Consider the following 16,738-nt stretch of genomic DNA (forward strand, 5'->3'; position numbering starts at 1 on the left):
TTAAAAAGACAGTGGCTTTTTAATTTTTTTATATACAAAATATATTAACATTTATTCTGTTGCTTGAATTCTTAAGAGCACATCTGCAGAACACTAAATTAACAGTAAACTGTGGGATTCAGTGAGTTTATCTATTTCTTGCTTTTTCTTCGTTTTGTAGTTCTCATCTTCTTTGTGCCTGTTATCTTTTTAACACTCACTTTTACCTTCTTCTTTGGCCTTGCCTTTTTGCCATCTCTGCAAAACAAGACAAGTTACTGAATTTTCTAATTTAGAAAACTGGATGGATGAAATTTTATTATATAACTGAGAGAGCCTGAAACCTCTAAAATTTTTCAAAATCTCACACTACTGTTCTGAAACTTAGTAGCTCATTTTAAAAGGCACTTGGCAAGGGCAGTCTTCGAACAACAGAATTGTTCTGGTCAAACAACAAAAAAGATCCTTTATTCTCCCATGTCTTTTTACACGGGATATGTGGAACATATTTGAATAACTTCCACCTTTGTGCATTGTAGGATTATATATTTAATGTACATTATCATCAGGACCCAGATATATAGATTTTCACAAAATAGATCTTGAGAATTTACTGCACTGTGTACATACTTGTAATTAATCATCAATTAATTAATCATCAAATAAGTGGCTCAGAAGCACAGACAGCATTATTTTTGCTGGAAAAGTGGGATAAAGATTTAAGAAATAAATAATTTAGTACATATTAAACAGCCTGAACAATTTATGCAGAACAGATATACAGTATAACTTCCCGCTTTAAACTTTACCTTAAAATGCTGCATATCCACAAATCTACTTCTACAGTTCACTGTAGTATTTATGATACTTATTCACACTAAAAAGTATATGCAGTTTTCACTTTCTTGGACACAATATACTGAGTAGTCATGGCTTCCCAATTCCATTACTCTATTTGGGAAATCTGGCCCCTCTGTTTTTCATGGGGAAAACTGCTAGACGGCACGTTCTGAAAGATAACCCAACAAATGCATTCACATGACAAACTTACCGGTCACCTTTCCCAGCTACTTGCCGATTAGTACAGGTTGTACGTTTATGGTCGGCAGCCCCACAAATAAAACATCCAACATCAGCATTCATACAAGAATGAGTTGGCAGAGCACAGCTGTCACAAACACTGCAATGAATCCAAGCTGCAAAATAAAGGAATAATTTAAAGTTCTGAAATGGATAAAAATGAAAGTGTGTAGCAAGAGCATTTCAAACCTTAGAGCTGCTTTCTCCAATTGGAGGTGTAGTCCAATATGTTTAGAGGGCACCTGGTTGAAAAAGGCCACTCAGAACAAATCACTTTAAAACACATTTTGGAAACAATGTTTCAGGAGTGGGCTCTGCAGCAAAATATTGCAGTATATCCCTAACACTTAAGCACAATGATTCTCAGCAGGCCTCTAATTAGCCTGAAAACAGAAGACAACAAAGATTACAAGTATCCGAGTTCTTCCATGACACAGAAAACATCTCTTCATTTCTATCACAGTCTTTCATACATGTGTCCTTTTCTTTTTGAGATTTGTAACCCGCAATTTTTCACATCAGCACCTGTGTTAGAATATTGGGAAAAGCAAAGCAGAAAAAGTGAAGGGGAAATGAAAGAGAAAAATGCTAAATATTGTGGTGTTTTAAAGATTAATTTCACTGTGTGAGCTTTCATGGACCATAGTTCACTCCTGAAGACTGAAAAAGCAGACTTTGGTCCATGAGAGTTTACACTAACATAAATCTTTAAACTGCTACAATATTTGGCCTTTTTCCCTTTTCTCTTTTGCCTTTCATTTTGCCAACAAGTTTTAAATATTGTTTTAAATGTGCTACTCATTGTCCTTGTTGCTTCTACTTGAAGACCAACTCATTTGTTAAGCATCACATTTTGTTATTTTAAAAGATTATTTTTAAACTACAGTAAAAAAAATGAGGCCTTAGAAATAGCAGAGAAGAGAAGGGAAACAAAATACAAGGAAGATAGGGACAGAAAATTAAATGCAGACTTCCAAAGAATAGCAAAGAGTGACAAGAGGGCCTTCTTAATTGAACAGTGTAAAGACATAGAGAAAAATAATAGAAAATGAAAAACCAGAGATCTGTTCAAGAATATTGGAGATATTAAAGGAACATTTTGTGCAAATATGGACATGATGAAGGACAAAAATGCTAGGGACCTCACAGAAGCAGAAGACATCAAGAAGAGGTGGCAAGAATACACAAAGGAATTATACCAGAAAGATATGGATGTTAAAGCTGCTTATAAAAGGTTGGGAATTTGGTAGAAGATTTATAGGGGTTATAGATCAATTATATTCAGACAATACTTCAGAAGTAATAGTTTAACAGAGCGGATTTTTCTAGGCCGAGGTACAAGACAAGTCTGTCCACTTTCACCAATGTTGTTTTTTTTATGGTTATAGACCTGTTCGCTAATGCAATAAGAAATAATGGATTAATTAAAGGATTAGGTAAAAATGATACAATTAAGATTAATTTATTTGCTGATGATTCATTATTGACCATTAAAACACCATTAGAAAGTATGGATAGAATTAAAAATCATTTAGAAAAATTTGGGGAAATCACAGGACTAACTATTAACTGTCATTATTTGCAAAGTGTTCCTTCCATATTCTCCTTATATAAGTGGGTTTTACTGGCTGGGTACAGAAACACAGAAACATTAATACTAGTTTGAGTTTTATCTCTCCCAACTTGCAAAGTGAACGCTGAAAATGTGATTTAAAATACTTACAAGGTTTTACACATTTTTTGCAAAGATAGCAGTGCCTCCATTGTCTCCCATCCTGTTAGAAATACAATGTTTACTTTTATTTGTATTTTTGTATGTATATATTTATTTAAAGCAAGTGTCATTACTTCTTTAGTTTTTATTCTAATTACTCCCTGCTTTTAATCTAATCTCCCATGTCTTTTCACTTAAATTATTGTAACCTCTCTTAGAGTTACTTACTGATTGGAGAGGGAAAATGTGTGCACATTTAAAATAAGCATGTTTTTACCCTCTTCAGTCATAGAGAAAATGCTGGGTTACGGCACATGGCATAACAAGGACAAAAAGGCCTCTTCTTTCTTGGGCATGTAGACCTATCTGTAAAGCCTCACTTCCAATGCTGCTAGATTCCAATGCTGTGGATTCACAAACGATATGGATTCCTACCAACAGCTGAGAGATTGCTTTTCTTTATCTTTTGCAACAACCAGATATACTGTACCAGATGATGCTACAGCTATAGCAATAATATTATCTAATACTGAAGAAATACACAGCCTATAATTATAATTCCCATTGTTTTTAATGAGGCTTAATCTCAAAATCAGCATAGGACTGTAACTCTAACTTGCTCTCTGAAGTTATCTGACTCCCACCCCGTCCTGAAATTCAAAGTTATTAATGTAGAATCAAATTTAAGGTCTAATTCAATGGTTCCTAATTTTGGGTCCCCAGATGTTATTGGACTAAACTCCCAGAAGCCTTCACATTAGCTGTGCTGGCCAGGACTTCTGTGAGCTGTAGTCCAAGAAGACTTGGGGATCCAAGGTTGGGAACCATTGGTATAGCTCTTGCTAATGTCTTCCTGAACACAAACAAGACATACATACTTACTTTGGATGGGCATGAATTGCAGATGTTGCAATGCTTATTTTCAAAACTGACATATCGCTGGCAGACAGAGCAAAACCTGTCAAGGAATCCATTTAAAATTAATTGTCTACTTAATTGTGCATTGTTAAAACTGAATAAAGTGATAACTAATTAAACCACATCACTGCTTTTGTAAATATATTAATAACAAAAACATTTTTAAAATAAAACTTAATTTTACTCAGGTGATCAAAATCTTACCTATATCCTTCTTCCACAGGAAGCACTATCAAATGTGGTGAAAGGTTGGTAAAAATACGAACTGGGGACTGTTTACGACCAGTCTTCCCATGCTTATACAGTGCATGATTGTGATAGTCCACCTAGAAAGCAAAGGGAGTGTCAGGGAGGGGAGACATGAGGTCTTTATAAGTCAGGTTTTTATAGAATCATGAAGTTGGAAGTGGCCTATAAGGCCATCCAGTCCAACACCCTGCTCAATACAGGACTCCAAATCAAAGTATATCTAACAGATGGCTCTTTAATTTTCTCTTCAATGCCTGCATCGTTGTAACACTCACCCCTCACCCGAGGTAATTAGTTCCACTGTTGTACTGCTCTAACAGTTACGATTTTTTTTCTGATATTCAATTGAACTCTGGCTTCCTGTAACTGAATCTGTTATTATGTGTCATGTACTCTGGAATGACTACTTTTCAAATATTTGAAGAGTGTTATCATGTCACCCCTCAGTCTTCTTTTCTCAAGGCTAAACATGCCCAGTTATTTCAGTCTTTCCCCATAAAGCTTCATTTCCGGTCTCCTAATCATCCTTGTTGCCCTTCTGCGAACTTGTTCCCATTGTGTGCATCCTTCTTAAAGTGTAGTATCCAGAACTTGACACAGTACTCAAGATGAGGTCTAACCAATTCCAAATAGAGGGAAACTAGTACTTCACAGGACCTGAAGACTATATTGCTGTTAATGCAGCCTACAGCAGCATTTGCGTGTGCACGCGCACAGTCTCTCTCTCTCTCTCACACACACACACACACACATCTGTGGAATGAGCAGTCCTCCAGGGATGCCCTCCAACAAGCAGCTGCTGTCAGAACAGAAAGCTCCCAGTGGGCATATTCAACCTCTATTGCCAGTACTGTATAAAATAAATTTGTATTCTCGAAAGCTTTCATAGCCAGACTCCAGTCCTCTAAAGATGCCGGCCATAGAGACTGGCAAAACGTTAGGAAGAAAAACCTCAAGAACACGTCCAAACAGCCTGGAAAACCCACAACAGCCATAAAATAAATTATGGAAGATTATCAATATCATGAAAAAGTGTGCTGTACGCTGACACTTATATTTGACTTTTCTCCAAACAGATATGAAAAACATTTTGGGGAAATCTGAGAATAACGGCCCTCAGATCATCCTCAAAAAAGGACGATTGCCAGAGTATGTGTGTGAGACAGAGAGATTCAGAAAATTATTTAACAAAGCAGATTAATGTTTAACAAGAAATCTTCAAAGCAAGCATTAAATTAATTAAGGAGAGAGTGTTCCACTAATGTTCATGGCATTGCAATGAACATCTCGAACACAGAGGCACCAACGTTTACAACAAACTTCATTCATTTTTTCTACTTCATAATACCCAGCAATTATCTTTGCCCATACCTGATAATCCAACATTGTGAAGGATGGAAAAAACTCAAGAATGCGTGATTCAAAGAAGTATGGAAATATCCAAAACATGGGTAATTCTTTGCTGACAGCATCTAGCACACAAAAGAAATATTCTTTTAAAAGGAACAAATAATAAAAATCACTGGTAGCACAATACACCAGTGCATGTTGATTTTCTAAATAGTTTTGTCACAGTCATTCCTCTTTGGTTTTCAGGTAATTGTCAAATGCAGTGGCTTCTAACCTTTTCCGAACTGTTGGGTGGACGGGGCACCAGTGTGTGCATGTGAGTGGGTGGGGCGTGCACGAGAGTGGGCAGGGCGTGGGAGTGGGCACCCATGGGAGTGGGCGGGGCACCCATGCACGCTTGCGTGGGGGCCATGCCTGCATCTGTGGCGTATGTGGGTGGGAGATCTGTCTCTGTGGCCTGGTCCTGCCAAGGCCACGGCCTGGAACCGGGCTGCAGACTGGGGGTTGAGGACCCCCGGGTCAAATGCATTAGCTAAAGGTGTACTGGGGCATGTTGTAGTGAATGCCTGCAGTTTATTACAAATATTGCCTTCACTGTTGTTCATACTGTACTCAAGGTATGCACTTGAAATATCTTATAATTCATTGAAACCATTGAACTAAATCAATTCACTGAAAACATTCAACTAAATCTGATGTTTTGCTAGTGGATGGACACCAGTACAACAAAACTTTCTCTCCCTCACTGTAGCTCAAAAACCAACCATGGAGGGTTCTCCCAGCCTGCTGATCAGTTTGGAGCCTGCATGGGGAGATTGCACTGGCTGAAAGGAACTGTTCTTCCCAATTCCTATGCAATCTTCCATTCTACCAGTAGATGTCTACTCTTGGATCCTGGTCGCTGCTGCTTTCTACTTCTCCATCTGAAATATCTTAAAGCACCTGGAATTGGAGGACAGTCACCAAAATTGCCACCATTTCCTAAAATCATATAATCACTCCGCCACAGGGAAAATGGTTACCTGTGCTTCCTGTTTGCCTCCACATGGCAATAAGCTTTTTAAAGCTAAAAGCGAGAGCTTCAACCAAGCCTCCAAATGGTGGATCAGCCACCATTATGACACCTTCACCTTTGTCTTGCTGCAAGAATTTCTGACACACTTCATAAGCTGCCTGGAAGACATCAGTGAAGTTCCATTTCAAACCTTTGTGGCATTCAAACTGCTATTTTAGGCATATGTGGCACAGTGTGAGAACACTGCCTTCTTTCTTTTTATAATAAGCCCTATCACAATATACTTTTGGAAACTTCATCAGGTTCAGAAGCAGCTGACAATGTGGTACATGGGGCTGCTGTTCAAGAACCACAAATGCAGTGTCCATATGTCCTACTTTGCAAAGGAATGTTCTCTATTTGCAGGATTCTCAACCCAAATCTGACTGAAAAACAAAGAACGATACTGTATGTGATTTGGTATATTTATGGCACTTTTGCTCAGCCACTTTGAGAAGTGGAGGGGAAAAAATCTGGAGTATAACGCAAGCCTTTTAGAATTCCCACAAGAAGGCAGCCACACAAAGTCCCACAGTTTTTCTAACCATAAGCTGTTATTTCAAAATGACCAAACTTCTGCTGCTTAGAACAGTATTCCACAACATGCCACCCATGCCACAACATGACTCAACAGAACTTGTGGAGAAGTTGACTCACCAAACCCCCATTGAGTCAATGGGTCTACTCTAGGTTGATTTACTGCCCTCAGCAACAAGGTTTTAGCCATTATGTTTTATGAGTGGCATGCCCCAAAATAATAAGTTTTTCAAATAACCTTGAGGGCTCTTACCTCTCCAGCAAAGAAATAATGGTTAAACATGTTATAGTGGCAGAATTCCTCTTCTGTATAGAACTGAGAATACCTACAAAACAATAATTTCCATTACATTCAAAACATACAAAATCTGCTATCAAGTGCCGGCTCATTAAGGTGTGCTGCATATATACTGTCCCACAGTGCTTAAAGCTCTCTCTGGGTGATTTACTATTTAAGTATGCAAGGCTACACATTGCTCTGCCCCCTAGCGAGCTGGGTACTCAATTCACCAACCTAGAGATGGCTACCTGAACCTGGAATCAAACTCAGGTCATGAGCAGAGTCTTCACTGCAGTGCTGCAGTTTAACCACTGCACCACAAGGCTCCATTAGTTCAAGTCACCAAGTTAAGTTTTATTTTACCTATTACCAGAGTTAGAAAATGTTCCTTTTTTGGACTATAACATCCATAATTCCCATGATGACTCAGCATTCTAGAAGTTGTAGTTTAAAACAGGAAAATTTCCAAATTGTGCCTGACAACTACTTTTCCTCACCGCAACTACCATGGTCCCATAGTCCAGGGGTCCCCAAACCCCAGTCCGCAGCCCGGTGACAGTCTGTGGGCTTCCTTGAACTGGGCCGCAGACACGGATCTCCGCACCCCTGCACGCATGCATGATGGGCATGTTGCGCTTGCGGGTGGGCATGTCGTGTTTGCGGGCATGCGCACAAGCACTACACTCCCCTCCACAAGTGCGACACGCCCAACCGTGAGCATGACACACCCACCTGCAAGTGCGGGGGATGCTCCCAGCCCCCACGCACAGAGGCTGCACCTCCCAACCAGTCCGCGGCCCGAAAAAGGTTGGGGACCGCTGCCATAGCCAACATAGGGAGCAAACTAGGAAATGAATTGGCTTCTGTTCAGAAGACAGCAAATTGTAAATGAGGAGATATCAAACTCTGAATAAAAGCCTACCTGAAATCAATATCTAACAAAAGGCTCTTAATGCAGACCTTCTGCTTGTGTGATGTTTGGAGTTTGATCAGTTCATGAAGCCTAAAAATTAACATAAAATCATGAAGCTAACTAAATCTACAACATACATTGGATACGCAATATACAACATTGCACAAGAACCAGTAAAGATACAGTATGTTCTGTACAGAAATTTTTTTGCCGGACTATAGCCTCTAGCCCCAGTATCCAAAACATGCAATACCATTCTTTGCAACCAACACAGAAAGCACTTTTCTATGTTGAGGTGGTATCTGTGGCAAATCCCTCATGAACCAGGCAGTCTCTGAAGCTCTCAAGAAAAAGGTTCTGAACAAGAAACTTCCCACTTCTAGACACAGGAACAAACTACTTTCTCTGAAGTCTACAGCAGAAACCTGTGCACTAATATGGAAAGTGAAATTGTCCAGCAGCAGTTTCCCTCTCAATGCTGTCACAGGCTAAACATAAAGGCACTGTCACTCACTCAGAGGCATATTTAGTTTACCACACTGTTTGAAATAAACAATCTGAATATCTGAAATTCTACATCTGAACAAGGAAGGAGCAAAAAGTAGAGCAAGTCTGGTGGAAAGGACAGAACAGCATAACCCAGTGGTTCTCTTCTTATGCTGTTGTGCAATTAATTTGGCAGGCCCTGGACATAGCAACATCGTTCAGCTAACACCAGCACATATGAGTATATGAGGTAGCCTTCTATTCAGGCCATTTATTCTACTTTTGCCTTTGATTATTTGCAGCAGTGCTCTAAGGCGTATCTGTGATCTTTCTGCATGCAAAATAAATAAGTAGCCACTCAAACACCCTTCTAATCTTACTTATTGTTTGTATCTTGGTAGCTTGATTCCTTTCTAAGAGATGCAAAGATATGCTTGCTAACATGTAAAACTATGCAACATAGTACAGAACTCCCCTTACCAGACCAAAAATGCTATACTGGTAGTTCCCAATTTTCAATTTCCAGGTGTCGTTGCAGTACCATGTATACACAAACCCTGATCATTGATCATACTATCTAGGGCATCTGACATCTATCATACAACATCTGGGCAAATTTTTGAGAATAAACTAGATTTAGCCCAAATTTTTCCTGCTCACATCCACTTTCTTGTGATTTTACAAAATAAGTCTAGTGCTATTTATGCAGATGACAGACCATCAATCCTTTTTTGCCCAGGGTTGGGAAACATGTGGTCTTCCAGATGCTGCTGGACAACAATTCCCATCAATCTTACCCAGCATAGCCAATAGTGAACAAACACTAAAGCTACAGATCAAAAACATCAGATTGAAGCAATACTAGGTGCTTTGAGCCTTTTACAGCTGAAATCCCAGAGATGCCAATTATATGTGTTCAAGAGAGTGTCCAGGAGGAAATGCACTCTATGTCTTACCTCGGGGTGCCAACACAAAGCACCCTTTTAAATCCATGTGCAACAATTAGGTCCAGTAAGAACTGGCAACTTCTGTCAGTAAAGAGATACTGTGCATTTGTCTTTTTGTTCTCCAGAGGGCTGAGAAAGCTGGTGGGTCTTGTTAGCTGGGCCACGGAGACATCACTGAGTAGCTGATGTCCAGAGTGGCTTTTCCATTCTGGTGGCAACAGCAGCTGTTGGCATTCTTTACAAAACTTCCTTTTTGACAGCGGCAAGGTGACAAACTCTTTGAACCTTATATTAGGAAACAAAATTAGAAAATAGGCATAGCTATTCAAAAGGAATCTATAAACTTTATCTTTTGTTATACATGTCCTGCCTCTTAGGGTGTTTGTCTCCAACCATCTATACTGTCAGTTCTTTGGGCAAGAACTGGTCTTTTCCTTGTTACATTGCAAGCACTCCACAAAGAAGAGGAACTCCCCCATTTCACTTGTATACATTCCATTCAGAAGTAGTTTATTTCACAGGCCAACGGATGTACAAGCTTAACGTTTCCATTTCAATCAAGGGGACCAAAAAAAGCTGAACTTTGGCTAGACTGTACTCTAAAACAGCAGACATTGCACTACGATCAGAGATGGGAAACCTGTCTGAGAGAAGCCTACATCAGAAATTCCCCATGCTCTGAATATATGAAGATGGTGGATCAGCAGGACATGATAGTTTTATCCAACCCCTCTTAGAAAATGAGTGAGTATTATAATAGATTGAAAGCCAGCTGCATTCTAATCTCCAAAACTCTTACCTGTTACGATTGTTTATTAAATTAATTTCATTTTATGTTTGCATTAAATTACATATTAAATTAATTATAAGAAAGTGAAGATTCAACTTCACAGCCACATATAGTTAAAATAATCTAAATCACAGTTTATTAAAGCACAGACAGGGGAATGTTTCCATGCAGTTATACATGAAGCTGGGCAACCTAACAAGTTGATATTGAAAGCTAAATTATTTGCTGATCTTGGATTGACAAAGGAATTACTGGAATAATTTTGAAGATTCCAATTTAGCTGATGTGAACTTCTTTCAGGACTCCTCTAGATAGAGTAGATGTGGGATGCACTTTTGACTGAATCCAATATGTATCTTTTGTTTCCACTGAATGGGAAAGTGTGAGTCAATCAATCCCGTGTGCTTACTCACTACAGCAGAAGTTAAGTTCCAATTCCAAATTTACCAATTTAGTCCCAAAGATCCACAGAACTGCAGCTCCAATGTTCCAATGTTTTGCAGTTTAGTCCTGCACAGTGCTTTTCAAAATTCAGTGTAAACTGTGGTGTCAAAACCGACATTCTGATACTTACATGAATAAGACAGGGAATTAGAACTAAGTTGTAATCTAAGTACATCTATGCACGTATATGTTACCTCTGCATTATGTTGTAGGCATATGCTTAATCACAAGTGCAGAGCTTTTTTTTACTACAGCCCCTAGAATTTCCATGCTGATTGGTGGAGTGGCATTCTGGGAGCTGTAGTCCTCCAAAACAGCTTTTTCAAGCCCCTCACAGGTTTAAACTGAAAATAGACAATATGTGAGTTGTCCCAGTGTCAGTCACCTCTTCTGGTCCCATTCACCAAACTATGCTAATGGATTTATACTACAAAAAGTATCAAAAAGGTGGCAAACACTGGCAGTTACTAATAATTCCTAAGGTCTTTGGAAGCCCCATAGAAAATATTACAGTTGGCTGTCATGGGACATTTATATAGCCAATAGAGGAAGCAACTTCTGAACTTAAATTGCTCCTCACTCCCCTACCCATGGGATCATGGACGATTTGAAAAATTAGCATCTTCAAATTTTGGCTCAGTCCTTAATTTCTAGTCAACAGTCTAATGTTGACATTGTAATTAAAGAAGTTCAATAGTCATTCTTTATGGACACTCAAATATCACAAAATAATCAAGCTATACATTTTGAAAAATAAAGGAATGCCAAACAAACATAGACAGACACAGTACCTTTCTATGTTGTCTCTGTGAGAGAAAGCTGGTTGGTGACTTTGGTTGTACTTTTCCCTTGCTGAAAGTCTGGCTTCTGATACCTGATAAACACAAATGTTACAAACATATCTACAAAAGAATAAAACAACTGATATGTTTTCAAGAATTCAGCCAAGCCACACTTCAAATTTTCTTTTCATAATTTATGTCTCAGCAAGAGAAGAAAAATCCATGTTTGGCTTCTTATTAGTCTTCATTCCAAATTAAAGATTAGGATTATTTTCCTCTTGTAATCAAGATAGTAAAGGATCAATGTTTGATTTTTAAAAGCTGCAACCAAAAGGCAGTTCTGTACAATTTTTTTTTTTGTACTTTCATTTTACCTCCTTTTTCTCTTTCATTTCTTCTCTGCTGAAACCCTTCCTGACAATGCAACAGGTTGCTCAAAAAGTAAATGATTTATGGGCCTTGCTAAACTCTGCATTAACCAGATGCTAATGTCTTAAGTCCAAGCTGCCCTCACAGCTCTCTGGGGTTGCCTTGGGGAAGAGGGGGAAAGCCTCTTTCCTCCACTAGTTCAAGCACTCCACGAAGGTGGGCGAGACAGTGGGTGCCACAACACGGGCAATGGAGAGGGTCACCTATCCTTTGAGTGTCATAGTCAACAGGCAGGGATGATGGAAGCTGTCATCTAACATGGTTGCAAACAATGGATGGGGCTGCAGATCTCCCACCCACAGTCGTTTTAGGGGAGGTAAAGATTTGATTCAACAGTCCCTTAGCTCAAGGGAAGTGGTCATGTGACATACAAGATTAAATATTTTGAGGTCAGCTGATTTTAAGGGAAGAAATTTAAGTACAGTGGTGCCTCGCACAACGAGTGCCTCACACAACGATGAATTCACACAACGATGCCTTTTTCTGTCAAATTTGCTGCCTCACACAGCGATGTTTCCTATGGGGGATTTTCACACAACGATCTCCCTTTTCGCTCCTCTAAAAGTGTCTTACAATGTTTGGAAGCTGTTTTAAATGATTGCAATGGTTAGTCCACCTCCTGAAACCTATGCAAACTGATTTTGGTGTTGTTCTGACACTTCGTTAATTTATGATGATTTTTTGAATTTTCTCCATTGGAAACCATTGGATGGTCTCCCTAATGGTTTCCAATGGAAAAAACAAAAAATCATCATAAATTAACGAAGTGTCAGAACAACACCAAAATCAGTTTGCATAGGTTTCAGGAGGTGGACTAACCATTGCAATCATTTAAAACAGCTTCCAAACATTGTAAGACACTTTTACAGGAGCAAAAAAGGACTTCGCAAAGCCATTGGAATGTATTGAGTCGGCTTCAGTACATTCCAATGAAGGAAACATTGTTTCACACAGCGATGTTTCCTATGGGGATTTTCACTCAGCGATGGCAATCCGTTCCAATTGGAACGGATTAACCGGTTTTCAATGCATTCCTATGAGAAATGGTGTTTCACAGAACGATGTTTCACACAACGTTGATTTTTTTGGAACCAATTAACATCGTTGTGTGAGGCACCACTGTATATGCTTAATTCTCCAGTTGAAATAAATGCAACTAAAAGTGCTTGCCTTTGTGTTGATCATGCCCTTGAGGGTTATTAGATTAACAATGTTAAAACTATTATCCTTATACCTTTTCATGTTCCCACTGAAAGAAATTACAGTCTTTCCTTTCTCTACAGGCGGAACACGCATAAAATCTTCTTTCCTCTTCTTTTCCTTGAACAAGCTTTGCGAACAGAAGAGTCGGACCTAAAAATAAAAAGTTTAAGTATTTTATGTTATAGAAACTTGCACAGTTTGCTGTAATAGTCAACAAAGATTTTTTTTCCAAGGAGAGTGGGGTGTTAGTCTGTTGGAGCAAAAACACCAAAGACCGGAATCCTATTGGTGCTTGCATCTAACCTGCTGCAATTAATTGCAGCTAATGGATGAGACCCTGGGATGAATCTCAGTTATACAATAAGGTACATATCCACGCCTGCAACGAATACACTCACCAGCACCTTATTAATTACTGGCAGCAAATTATGCAAACACCAATAGGATTATGGCCTTCTGGTATCTTGAAAATGCCTCAGAAGAAGAGAACTACACTCCGTGTTACAAAAGGATGAAAGCTTTAGTTTAAAGTACTTTAGAATTCTTTCTGACACACGAGAGCACATTTTGCGCTTTCAGTGAGGGAAAGACTCCATCAGCCTTCATCGATCATCCACCTCAGTTATAACCCCTGACGTCCCCTGCCCTTTCCTCTTCCCCGGGCCTGCCTCCAACGTCTTGCGGCTAGAAAGAGAGACAAAAAAACCCAAATTCCTGAACTCTCCGGGTCTCCCTTCCCCTTCCCTTCCCCCCCCCCGGGGTCCCCTTCGCATCGCCTCAGCCACCCCGACGCTACAACTCTATCAACTCCCCTTCAAGGACGGATGATTCGCCACGAGATTTTCCGTCTTTAATTTAAAAATGTATCTTAACTGTTATTTTTAACCGATGTTCCTGTTTTTTTTTTTTTTTTTTTTACTGAAGTCAATGAAAGAGGGAATGAACGCGAATACGCAAAAACAAACAAACAAACAAACGAAAAGGCAGAACTGGGCGGCGGGGGGGGGAAGGAAGGAAGGAAGGAAGGACGGGGAAGAAAAGGATAACCGGGCGCCCACCCGTGCCCGGCCGAGCTCACCATGAGGGCAGTGGGGAGGGGGCGTGAAAGGCTCCTCTCGGTCAAGGACCACCGCGACTCCGGTACGCGGGCTTTGGGCCATCCTTCGAAAGGAGAGCCGCGCCGACCTCGCTGCTCCCCCCCCCCCCAAAAAGGGTTTCCTCCGAGAGAGTTCGCACCTCCGCGATGCCAGTCGAAGGTGCTGGGCGGCCGATCCACAACAAATCACACACAGAGAGAGACAGCAAGAAATTACGGGAAGCTACTTAGAATTTCTCTCTCTCTGAGATTTCACACACGCGCCGTATTGTAGGTCTTTTCAAATAGAAACCGGAAGGGAGCCTTCTCTTGTACCTCTTCTTCTTCTATCTCTACGTTTTATTCCCAGCCTCCTTCTCCACCGCGAGAGGTTAACAAACCATAGAGATCTGAACAGCCCTCCCCGCAACTTCCTCTTTATGAGTCCGGCCTTCGTACCACGGATGGCGTCAGCCATCCGGCAATGAGTTGCTTCTAGAGCAGGTCCATTGAATCAGGAGGTTCGGCGGGTCAGTTCTTCTGTAGGTTCCACTGATACAATAGTTCTACTCCACTTGCAGCTTACTTACCACTAGATTTCAGCCCATGTGAAAGGGAGGTAGGTTCCTTGCCCAACTGCGGGGGCACAGTCATTGTGGAAACTGCATCAGAAGCATTATGGCTGTATAGCTGAGATAACAGGTATTAATTTAAAGAAAAAAATTAGTAAGAAATGTTATTGAGAAGTTTAGACCATGCAGTCTTACAGATTTTATTAAAAAATCGATAGAGGCAATAAAATTTGACATGACAGTAATCTGATGAATGTGGTGGTTTGCATTCTAAACCCTAAATATGTATTCTCGAAGGCTTTCACAGCCGGGATCTGATGGTGGTTGTGGGTTTTTCGGGCTCTTTGGCCGTGTTCTGAAGGTTGTTCTTCCTAACGTTTCGCCAGCCTCTGAAGATGCCGGCCACGGAGACGGGCGAAACGTCAGGAAGAACAACCTTCAGAACATGGCCAAAGAGCCCGAAAAACCCACAACCACCATCTAAATATTATACTTTAAAGCTTGCATAGTATATCAGGTTAATTCTGTATACCTAAAAGTGTTAAAAGTTAATGTCTTCAGAATCAGTACAATTTTTAAGAAACAACATGGTTAGCATGAGAGCCTGAATGGGAAAGGTAACCTTGTTTCCTTTAGAAAATTACTGTAATGTAAATTGAAGTTTTCCTAAACAATATATTTTACTACAGATTGTTTGAAAAATTGGTCTGCTTCCCACTTAGAACTGCCTTTTAAAAATTACTTTTCCTCCCTTTAATGTTACAATTGTATGCTAGCATGTCTAGTGTAAAATAAAAGCAAAAAGGAGATCTGTGCAGTAAGTGGTTTACATTTATGCAAACCTCCCATTCATATAGGACAGCGATGGCGAACCTATGGCACTTGTGCCACAGCTGGCACGTAGAGCCCTTTCTGGCAGCACGCGAGGCATAAGTCACCAGATTGCTACTCTGCCCCCCCCTCGCAGCCAAACCTGAGAAGGCGGCTGCAGCTGCGGTGCTGGTGCTTCAGCAGGCAGGCAGATCCGGAGCAGCTGGTGCTAGCAGCAGATCCAGAGTGGGGTTTTGAGGCACCTCTGCGCTGGGATTCTCCCGCCGCCACTTACGGTTCCGCCACCACTTCCAGTTCCACTGCCGCTGTGGCACACCGCCTGTTCTTTTTTTTTTCCCCAGTTTGAGCACGCAAGCCCAAAAAAGGTTCACCACCACTGATATAGGGAGTGTGATGAGACCTGATCTGCTTTCTCATGTCTGGTCCATACCCAAAGATATTACTAACCTGGCAGGTCTTGAGACTGGATAAAATTATGAAAAACTGGACCAAAACTGGTTGTTTCCATAATGATTTATGCACTCCACTTACTTGTTTAAATAATTTTTTATTAAATGCAAGGAGAATTGTAAAATTTGCTGAAAGGTTAGTTTGAAACCAAGCAAGGTGCTACAAAATCATTATACTTGCCAGTTTCATTTGAGCCATGTTCATGCCCCAGACTTCAAGCATACATTTCCTCCTCCTCCAAGTTCCTCTACTTATGAGTTTCAGTATAATGGTATCATGGAATAAAATTGTGAACAATTGCTGCTTCTTTGGATAGAATAGCTGAGAAAGAAAAAAAAAATATTTTTTCCTCTTCCAAACATCCCATGATTTCTTGGGATACTGACAACAAAGATTGGAAGTGGTTTTGGTCTCTTGTGCATTCTAGTATAATGACTATACAATGAAAATATCCAGTGTAGTGCAGAAGTACAGGTTCAGACTTGCAAGAGGGGGGTCCTCTTTCCAATCTCCGTTCAACTGTAAAGTTCATTGGCTAACCTTATGCCACTTATCTACAGTCTTATTTCACAAGACTGTTGCAAGCTACCCCAACCTCTGCGAGAATAGGGATTTTAATCAAATAAATATCAAGAAAACACCTGTGGCAAAAAGA

At 40.1% G+C, this 16,738-nt stretch overlaps 1 protein-coding gene across 3 annotated transcripts; it reads right to left on the reverse strand.

Annotated features, from left to right (window-relative positions):
• ZCCHC4 (zinc finger CCHC-type containing 4) lies at positions 1-14,947 on the reverse strand. 3 transcript variants are annotated; one of them, XM_073001109.2, is made up of 13 exons: positions 14,567-14,947; positions 13,187-13,305; positions 11,533-11,615; positions 9,517-9,792; positions 8,084-8,164; positions 7,135-7,207; positions 6,313-6,463; positions 5,312-5,412; positions 3,896-4,017; positions 3,656-3,731; positions 2,783-2,834; positions 1,031-1,175; positions 1-237 (listed from the first exon to the last, which is right to left on the reverse strand). In XM_073001109.2, exons 1-13 carry the CDS (start codon positions 14,706-14,708, stop codon positions 132-134), a joined length of 1,527 nt encoding a protein of 508 aa, XP_072857210.2. In that variant the 5' UTR covers positions 14,709-14,947; the 3' UTR covers positions 1-131. The 3 variants fall into 3 exon arrangements, with proteins under 3 accessions (XP_072857210.2, XP_020636079.3, XP_078250173.1); XM_020780420.3 differs by lacking the exon at positions 14,567-14,947 and adding an exon at positions 14,234-14,557; XM_078394047.1 differs by lacking the exon at positions 14,567-14,947 and adding an exon at positions 14,029-14,366.
• Positions 14,948-16,738: the final 1,791 nt, after the last annotated feature.

The sequence above is a fragment of the Pogona vitticeps genome, chromosome 5 (assembly GCF_051106095.1).
Source record: "Pogona vitticeps strain Pit_001003342236 chromosome 5, PviZW2.1, whole genome shotgun sequence".
In the NCBI taxonomy this organism is placed as follows: Eukaryota; Metazoa; Chordata; class Lepidosauria; order Squamata; family Agamidae; genus Pogona; species Pogona vitticeps.